Below are 10,549 nucleotides of genomic sequence, written 5' to 3'. Positions count from 1 at the left end.
CGTATATCCACGGCCTCTAGGTACGGGTCGCTGTACGTGGGGTTGGACTGACCGATGTGAACAAACAGGTGTTTGTTGACCTGTAAAGCACAAATATACGTCAGTACAGGCCGGTTTGGTGCATATAACCATTAGTATTAATACTGTGAAGCACTTGAAGCATGTAATGAAGCTTAATCAGTAACAATGAACACGTCTGAAATTGCTTCAATATAAGTGGTTGATGTGTATTTATATAACTCCAGTTGTATTGCAGAAATATAATGAAAATGTCCCTGACACCTGTTTAAGATGCAGGGATTTTAAAGGTACGTTATATCATTGCATTTGGGAGTGTGAAGAAGTAAAGAATTTTTGGAAATGTGTGTAAGAAATGATAGAGAATATCCTTGATGTTAACATTCCAATGTCACCTGTCACTTTTTAATTTCATTTATATCCTAAAGAGATCATTAAAAAAAAGAAAGAGTGTATATTTATAAATGTATGTATTCTTCAAGCAAAACGGCTTATTTCTTTAAATTGGAAAAGTATTTGTGCACCAAGTATAGGACATTGGCTAAAAGAAATGGTAACAAATATGTCAATAGAAAAGATAACTTTTATTTTAAGGGATAAATATACAGTTTATGATGGAGTTTGGGGACCTTTCAGATTGTTCTTAAAAAGTGGTGGAGCTGGAAAGGTGTTAATAGAAGACTAAGAAAAGAGGTGGTATTGAATATCAATGTAAAAAACTGAGAAGCTTTTTTGTTGTTGTTGTTTTCTATGTTACATGGAAATGTATACTGTATGTAGATGATTAGTTAAAATATAATTAAAAAAATGTAAATATATGGTGAATCTCTTACAGTCTCTGGATCCTGCGGTTGCTCGAGGAAAGCGGAGAACTCCAGCATGCGCAGTTTGGATCCAGCGATACTGCGACCCTGCCAGGGCGGAGCATTAGAGGAAATCGACAAACCCGTCGCACTTTCATAACCTGAGCGATAGAAGAGGAGAGAAGAGCCATCAGGACGTTTATAGATCATTATATTGGGCATAATTCAAATTAGGTGTAGTTTTGAATGGTACTGACCTGTTATAGACGGAGGGCCGGTGGATTGCATGATAAAGTTTTGTTGGGAAAACGGCTTGATACTGTTTGGAAGAGACAATCAAATATAAGCTTTTATGATGTTTCATGATTATGAAAAAACTTGAATTATTTAAAAAATAATTGTTAATAAAATAATACAAAATATATTTTTTGTATAAAAGATTAATATATATGTATATATACACATACATACAAACACTATATTGCCAAACGTTTTGGGACCCCTGCCTTTACATGCACATAAACTGTAATGACATCCCATTCTTAATCCGTAGGGTTTAATATTGCGTTGACCAACCATTTGCAGCTATAACAGCTTCAACTCTTCTGGGAAGGCTTTCCACAAAGTTTAGGAGTGTGTTTATGGGAATTTTTTACCATTATTCTAGAAGCGCATTTGTGAGGTCAGGCACTGATGTTGGACGAGAAGGCCTGGCTTGTAGTCTCTGCTCTAATTCATCCCAAAGGTGTTCTATCGGGTCTATCCATACCAAACTTGCTCATTCATGTCTTTATGGACCTTGCTTTGTGCAGTGGTGCGCAGTCATGTTGGAACAGGACGGGGCCATCCCCAAACTGTTCCCACAAAGTTGGGAGCATGAAATTGTCCAAAATGTTTTGGTATGCAGAAGCATTAAGAGTTCCTTTCTAAGAGTTCTGGAACTAAGGGGCCAACACCTGAAAAACAACCCCACACCATAATCCCCCCTCCACCAAACTTTACACTTGGCACAATGCAGTCAGGCAAGTACCGTTCTCCTGGCAACCGCCAAACCCAGATTCGTCCATCGGATTGCCAGACACGCTTTACACCACTACATCCCACGCTTTACACCACTGCATCCCATGCTTTAGCCCACTGCATCCCACTCTTTACACCACTACATCCCACGCTTTACACCACTGCATCCCACGCTTTACACCACTGCATCCCTCTCTTTACACCACTGGATCCCATGCTTTAGCCCACTGCATCACACGCTTTACACCACTACATCCCACGCTTTACACCACTGGATCCCACACTTTACACCACTGCATCCCACACTTTACACCACTGCATCCCATGCTTTAGCCCACTGCATCACACGCTTTACACCACTGCATCCCACGCTTTACACCACTGCATCCCATGCTTTAGCCCACTGCATCACACGCTTTAAACTACTGCATCCCACGCTTTACACCACTGCATCCCACACTTTACACCACTGCATCCCATGCTTTAGCCCACTGCATCCCACTCTTTACACCACTGCATCCCACACTTTACACCACTGCATCCCACACTTTACACCACTGCATCCCATGCTTTAGCCCACTGCATCCCACACTTTACACCACTGCATCCCATGCTTTAGCCCACTGCATCCCACTCTTTACACCTCTGCATCCCATACTTTACACCACTGCATCCCACACTTTACACCACTGCATCCCATGCTTTAGCCCAGTGCATCACACGCTTTAAACTACTGTATCCCACACTTTACACCACTGCATCCCACACTTTACACCACTGCATCACACACTTTACACCACTGCATCCCACGCTTTACACCACTGCATCCCACGCTTTACACCACTGCATCCCACGCTTTACACCACTGCATCCCACGCTTTACACCACTGCATCCCACGCTTTACACCACTGGATCCCACGCTTTACACCACTGCATCCCACGCTTTACACCACTGCATCCCACGCTTTACACCACTGCATCCCACGCTTTACACCACTGCATCCCACGCTTTACACCACTGGATCCCACGCTTTACACCACTGCATCCCACGCTTTACACCACTGCATCCCACGCTTTACACCACTGCATCCCACGCTTTACACCACTGGATCCCACGCTTTACACCACTGCATCCCACGCTTTACACCACTGCATCACACGCTTTACACCACTGGATCCCACGCTTTACACCACTGGATCCCACGCTTTACACCACTGCATCACACGCTTTACACCACTGCATCCCACGCTTTACACCACTGCATACCACGCTTTACACCAGTGCATCCCACGCTTTACACCACTGCATCCCGCGCTTTACACCACTGCATCCCGCGCTTTACACCACTGCATCCCACGCTTTACACCACTGCATCCCACGCTTTACACCACTGCATCCCACGCTTTACACCACTTCATACCACGCTTTACACCAGTGCATCCCACACTTTACCCCACTGCATCCCGCGCTTTACATCACTGCATTCCACGCTTTACACCCCTGCATCCCACGCTTTGCATTGCACTTGGTGATGTAAGGCTTAGATGCAGCTACTCGGCCATGGAAACTTTGTTATAATACCACTAACAGGTGACCGTGGAATATTTAGCAGTGAGGAAATTTCACGCATGGACTTATTGCACAGGTGGCAACCTATCATGGTACCATGCTTAAATTCACTAGAGCTCCTGAGAGCAACCCATTCTTTCATAAAATGTTTGTAGAAGCAGTCTGTATGCCTAGGTGCTTGAGTTTATACAATTGTGGCCATGGAAGTGATTGGAACACCTGAATTCAATGATTTGGAGGGGTGTCCCAATACTTTTGGCAATATACTGTACATAGTAGTGGTACTAATGGTAGTGGTAGTAATGACAAATGTTCAGTTTAACCTGTGACTGAGACATACTTTTAAACTGCCTAGACGTGCAACACTTTTCTAAAGATGATCAGACCAAAACACACGACACAAGAACTTACTCTTCAGGACCTGCGGTTTGTCCTGCGAGAGCTCCATGCCAAAACTGAGACATGAAAACAGAGACATGAAATGAAGATTAGCTTGTTCTGGAGATGTAACATGAGCGCTGGAGAGAGTTGAGGTGGGTCTCACCCCAGCAGCACATATATGTGAGTGTGTGTGCATGTGTGTGTGTGTGTGTGTGTGTCTCACCCCAGCAGCACATATATGTGAGTGTGTGTGCGTGTGTGTGTGTGTGTGTGTGTGTGTGTGTGTGTCTCACCCCAGCAGCACATATATATATGAGAGTGTGTGTGTGTGTGTGTGTGTGTGTGTGTGTGTGTGTGTGTGTGTGTGTGTGTGTGTGTGTGTGTGTGTGTGTGTGTGTGTGTGTGTGTGTCTCACCCCAGCTGCTGACGGGTAGGCCGGTCGAGAGAGACACATCTTGTTCTGAAAGGCCGTGGCTGAGATGATCTGAGCCGACGACATGCTGGACATGCTGTGCATCGCTTTATCTTTGGCTGCCTGGTCCTTTCAGAAGACAACAACATGGAGAACGTCATACATGTATATCCCATTCAACTGTGTGTTGCATTATTTTATTAATAACATTTTTTTGTCCTTTTAATATACACATTTACATATATTCATTCAACAGTATTATTGATCTGAATGCACTGATGCTGCTGTATGAGAACTGAACTGAGCTGGACGATGACATCATTATTCGCAGCACTGCTTTATGGATGAAACAAACTCATTTAATAATTGATAATCTTTACAGTGGAACTAAATCAACACTGAGACGTCTTCAGCTAAAAATGCATTATTTTCCAGTTATCACTATAAAGCTACTTTGAAGCAATCTGTATGTGTGTGTGTGTTTGTATATATATATGTGTGTGTGTGTGTGTGTGTGTGTGTGTGTGTGTGTGTGTGTGTGTGTGTGTGTGTGTGTTGGGAAGGCTGAGGTGGCTCATGGTTTATGGCTCTGGCAGTGTTTGAGTGTTGACAGGTTGACTCCTTCTCCTAGAGGTCACATGAAGAACTGGGAGCTCCGACATTATGAAACCGGAGAACAGGCTTGGAAAAAACACTGTGTGTGGAAGCACTGCTCCCAAACCATGTTTACTGAGCCTGGGGTCAGAAAATCAACTACAGTCTGAGAAGTGGGAACTACAAACGCCTGTGACCTGCTGGAGTGAATGTGACTCCTCGACCACGCAGAAGAAGTCGTCAACCTAAAAGCTGTAACTTTCATGCAAACAAAACATTTCCAAGTTGCATTGAGTTTTTAGGAAGAAGTTTAACTACTGTCAGGCTAGCTTTTAAAATAATTGTGTTAACTACACTGTAATCTTCAAAGAAAAAGTAGCTAAATACAAGGAGGTAAATACCTTTTTAAAAATATAAGCGTTAAACAACAGATTAACATTTACACGAAATACAACCAATAAAACTAGAAATCACCAAGCCAAACATATTGAAGAACACAAATCTGTGATCTTACTGCACAGGGAATCAAATTAACTGATGAATCGTTTTTCAATGGTTCATTTAGATTAACCTTCCAAACAAACTGATTCACTAAAATGAATCGGTCTTCACTAATCGGTTTCATACGGAGTCATTTTAGCTAACCGCATTTTATTATTCCCTCAGCTCATAAAAATAAGTATATCCATTAAGAAAAAAAAAAAAATATATATATATATAATATGTATATATTTAACTAAATATATTGCAAAAAAATTGGGACCACTGATTGCAATCAGTGAATTGCTCCTTTTTGAGCTTGTTCGTCCGAGTGAACTGATTCACTAGAATGAATCAGTCTCTCTAAGTATATATATTAAAATAAATATATCTAAAATATATATATACATTTATTTGTTTTGTTTTTAAAGATATATTTCTTAGATCTTAGATCCTTCAGTTCACTCCTCTACTTTAATGAGTGACTCCTCAACACTTGTCGGGTTGATTTTGATATAGCGAAACGCACAGAGGTCACAGTCGTCCACGGCCGGCTCAAGCAACTGCTGTGTCCTTGAAGCATGACCGGCCCATGCATTCCTGAAATATGGGCATGTGTGTGTGTGTCCGTCACAGTTCTCAGTTACAGAAACGCATTTAAAAGGGCTGTCAGTGTTAGCCGTGTGACCAGTATACCAGTATACACTCGGACAGCTGAGCCAAAATGGCCGCCGGCCAATGGCTGAACTATGCCATATGATGAAAGACAAGAGCGCGCAAGGAGAAGACTCGACATTACCGAGGTCACACGTTTTCTGAAAATTAGTGTCGTGATGAAATGGATTTATAGCGTAGTGTATGATATCGTCTGCAATTATATTTGTATCTGAATCATGGCTGGGCTACATTCACTCAGAGATGATTTAAATCACCCTCTCTTTAACAGATGCTTTGGCTGTAAAGCGATAATGGTGTTAATTTGCAAACAGGTGATCAGCATTAGAGTTCATTACCTTGAGTTTCACCTGAATTTCCCGAGCTTTCCGTCGCGCCAACACCTGAATGTGACTGGAGACCTGCGGGAAACACAGAGGGATTTTAGACTGATCTTTTCATTTAAAACACTTTATTTCCACAGTAAGACATTCTACTGAATATAAGTAACTTTGCAACTACATGTCAACTTAACTCTAATGAGAGTTTGTTGGCATGTAGTTGCAAAGTGTACAATGTATTTAAATACAATGATTAAAATATTGATATTTAAATAATACCATGGTATCACCATTATGGATGCAAAAAACATGGTATTACTATGGTAGACGTAAAAAAACAGAGTGAAATTGAACAATGGAAAAACTCATTTTGGAACAAATTGAGCTCATGTTCAGGTAACAAAACTCTAAACAAACTCAAATGCAGTTTACAGTCTATATTCAAGACAATTCAGATTTTCAAAGCAGCTTCACAGTAATAAACAGGAAAATAACAGTGTTAATAACAGTGTTAATTTTGTAAACTTCAATCATGAAATGAATTCAATTTCAGCTGCTTGACAGAAGACAATAGAGTTAATATTCAGCTCAATTTAGTTCAATGTTGATTCATTTCAGCTCAATAAAATAGTGTCGATGTTGCAAAGTTAGTGTCATTATCCAGCGCCATTGAAAACTCTTTACGGAAATGATTTGTTTTCTCTCTTTTTCCTTTTCAGAAAGCATTAGGATCTCTGGAGTTTTTATTAAAGGTTATGGATGTGTACTGGAAGCTCTGACTGCACGCATATTATTTTATGCATTTATTTAAATTTCATTTGAATATTTTTTTTTTCACATTGATATTATCATTGATATAATATCATAATTACGAGTGCTCTGGATTTTCTTTTTAGCTTTAGTAACTGAGTTTGGGGCGTCAATGAGAAAACATGTCGGCTGCAATGAATACAGTGATGAATTAAATAATTATATATATTTAATTTACAATAAAACTAGCTAAGTTGCATGTACAAAATATGATACTATTTTGCACATTCATACGTGTAATAAAAACTTTAAAAAAGCAAAACACACTTGATGCACATTCTTTATTCATCATTTTTTTAAAGTAGAGTTAAAAAAATCTTGCTGTATTTTTTATTTTATTTTTTTTGTAGAAAATTAACGTTCTTAATCACAAAATTAAAATATTTTTTTTAATTAAAATTTAAAACATTAAATTCAAATAAAAACTTAAATAAATAAATTGAATAAGAAATTAAAATTTAAAAATTGAATTAAAATAAAAATGAAAACATTTAAGTAAAATAATAATAAAAAAATAAAAATGTTGTTTTCAAATTCGGATGGGATTGAAATCATGAAGCACTCATGGAAAACTTTACCTAACCACCTCACGAAGAACTAGTTCTGTTCAAGTAAGGCTTGAAAAACTATTAGTGATGGTAAATTACTGATTTCTAATCATCTAAACTAGTCAAAATTTTTGTCGATTAGTGTGCAAGAAGAAAGCAAATCTGTTGTTTTATGTCAGCGATTGCTCTGACCTTTATTTGTTCACATATCAGGTGCGATTCTAGTTTCTCTTCTTGTTTTTAGTGATAACTTTTCCTCTCGGGCCCCGGCTCACCTCAACTCTCTCAGAGGGCTTAAGACTCAGTATGTGACAAGGCCTGAGTGACATCATGCGATATCGAATGCCGGCGGGAACGCTATCGGATCCCAAACCCCCAGCAGTTGTTTGTGGGTCTAACGAGCAGGACTGAGAGAGGTGCTGAAGACACACACCGATATCCGATCCGCGTGCCATAAATCACACCGCCCAAGTCCGTTTCAGCATGGAGGCCCTCGAGGGCCAAACATTTACACTCAGTGAAAGTCTGTTTGGGAGTTTAACAGGACAATCCCATCTCTAAATCCCAGTCTGACATTTGCTGTACTTCCTGTTGCTGTTAATGTGTGACATGGCGGTCAAATAAAAGTAATTAACCAATTTAATCCACTTAGTTTTAGTAGGGACAAGTTGGCATTTTAGAGTTGCCATCACATATTTATATACAAATACATGGCAAAAAAAGCATCCAATCAGCATCCAATGAAAATATCTAAACATTCTAAAGATATAAAGATAAATTCACTTGAAAACTCGACTTACATAGCATTGCATTTCATTAGTGAATTGAACCCATGAGAATATTTCAGAGAATTGATCTTGATTTAAGTTGAATTTTCTTACATTTTTTCTTGTTTTAAGCGTAATTTTAGTGATGTTTATGCTTAAAACAAGAAGAAAAAACATTGCCAATGGAATACGAAAAACATTCTCTGAAAACGAGTGGTAATATTTTACAAAATTTTGCGTATGAATTCAATTTAGACCTTAGATACTGTATTTTACAGGAAAACAAGATCCAGTGACCAAATATTCTAGATTTCTCTACCTGTTTCCTGGTCCGTGTCTTTCCTGTTCGAAGCTTGATGTACCGAGCAATTAGCTCATTCCGTCCTGAGAAAAAGAAAGAGAAAAGAAGTTTACATTTACATTTTACATTTAGTCACTTAGCAGATGCTTTAATCCACTTATAACTATTCAACTTAAGCGACTTACAAATGAGGAGAACAACAGAAGCAGTTCATCTAACAATAGGACAATATGTAAGTGCTATGACCCTTCCCAGTTTAGTCTAATGCAGTACGTACTAATTATTATTATTATTTTAGATACTATTATAAAATAAACAAAATATATGTACATTAAAACTTTACAAAAAAAACTATAAACATTTTACTTTTGTTAACATAAACCATATATATACACTGTATCACCAATAATACACCAATCAGAGCAGAGTAGACCAATCACAACAGACTGGGTCGTCTGACCAATCAGAGCAGAGTAGACCAATCACAACAGACTGGGTCATCTGACCAATTAGAGCAGAGTAGACCAATCACAACAGACTGGGCCATCTGACCAATCAGAGCAGAGTAGACCAATCACAACAGACTGGGTCATCTGACCAATTAGAGCAGAGTAGACCAATCACAACAGACTGGGTCATCTGACCAATCAGAGCAGAGTAGACCAATCACAACAGACTGGGCCGTCTGACCAATTAGAGCAGAGTAGACCAATCACAACAGACTGGGCCGTCTGACCAATCAGAGCAGAGTAGACCAATCACAACAGACTGGGTCATCTGACCAATTAGAGCAGAGTAGACCAATCACAACAGACTGGGTCATCTGACCAATTAGAGCAGAGTAGACCAATCACAACAGACTGGGTCATCTGACCAATCAGAGCAGAGTAGACCAATCACAACAGACTGGGCCGTCTGACCAATCAGAGCAGAGTAGACCAATCACAACAGACTGGGTCGTCTGACCAATCAGAGCAGAGTAGACCAATCACAACAGACTGGGTCGTCTAACCAATCAGAGCAGAGTAGACCAATCACAACAGACTGGGCCATCTGACCAATCAGAGCAGAGTAACCAATCACAACAGACTGGCCATCTGACCAATCAGAGCAGAGCAGGCTCTCATAAAGGCGGGGTTTAGAGAGACTCCCATCCAGGTACGGACCCGGCTTAACCCTACAGTGGGTGACCAGTCTTGGGCTACAGGCTGATATGGTTACATGAGTGTTCATCTCTTTTGAGGTGATGCTTCTGCTGACATACGGGTCACGTTGGACGAAAGGGTACGTGTGCGTAGTCTCGACACCCGTGGTGAAGTGATGGCGGAGAGAGATACAGCAGCTGGTCTGTGTGTCAATGTTTATAGAATATGCCTTTACGCCTCCCATAAATCTCAGCGCTCGTTCGTCCGGCAGGACTCCGGTTACTAGTACTAGTACCCTCTGCTTTAGTACAGAACCCCTCAACGCCCTCTTACCCGACTAAAACCCCCTCTGTGTGGCTGTTTATGAAGAGAAATGACCTTGTGTGCATGAGAGGGTCAGACGTTGCTCTCCTCTCAGACCCGAGCTGTAAGATGAATGTGGAGCACTTTTTATCACTCTTAAAACTAGACTTGATCAAGTCTACACCAGATGTCGTATGGGTCATACACGTTTGACTCATGCTTAAAGGTAGAGACCCAACTTGATACATGTTTTGTAAGATTCCTCTCTCTGTTAAACATATTTTATAAGATTGTCCATTCTACTTAATACAAGTAGAATGCTCTTTTATGAAGTTACCTCACTTAAGGACTTATTTAGTAAGATTATGCCTTAAAAGCTTTTGGATTTTTTATCATATGT

The 10,549-nt window shown here is 40.1% G+C and overlaps 1 protein-coding gene across 2 annotated transcripts in view; it reads right to left on the bottom strand.

Annotated features, from left to right (window-relative positions):
* Positions 1-10,549, bottom strand: part of tead4 (TEA domain transcription factor 4) — a 34,527-nt gene that overhangs the window by 9,587 nt on the left and 14,391 nt on the right. For both annotated transcript variants that reach the window (XM_084095802.1, XM_084095803.1), the window contains 7 exons: positions 8,720-8,784; positions 6,294-6,356; positions 4,210-4,335; positions 3,825-3,868; positions 1,079-1,140; positions 852-982; positions 1-80 (listed from right to left, as the gene is read on the bottom strand). The exon at positions 1-80 is cut by the window's left edge and continues 94 nt beyond it. In XM_084095802.1, the coding sequence (XP_083951928.1) occupies positions 1-80; positions 852-982; positions 1,079-1,140; positions 3,825-3,868; positions 4,210-4,335; positions 6,294-6,356; positions 8,720-8,784 (571 nt within the window). The remainder of the gene's footprint in view (positions 81-851; positions 983-1,078; positions 1,141-3,824; positions 3,869-4,209; positions 4,336-6,293; positions 6,357-8,719; positions 8,785-10,549) is intronic.

The sequence above is a fragment of the Abramis brama genome (assembly GCF_963993115.1).
Source record: "Abramis brama genome assembly, chromosome: 20".
Classification (NCBI taxonomy): domain Eukaryota; kingdom Metazoa; phylum Chordata; class Actinopteri; order Cypriniformes; family Leuciscidae; genus Abramis; species Abramis brama.
This window is presented reverse-complemented; position numbering and strand designations above follow the sequence as displayed.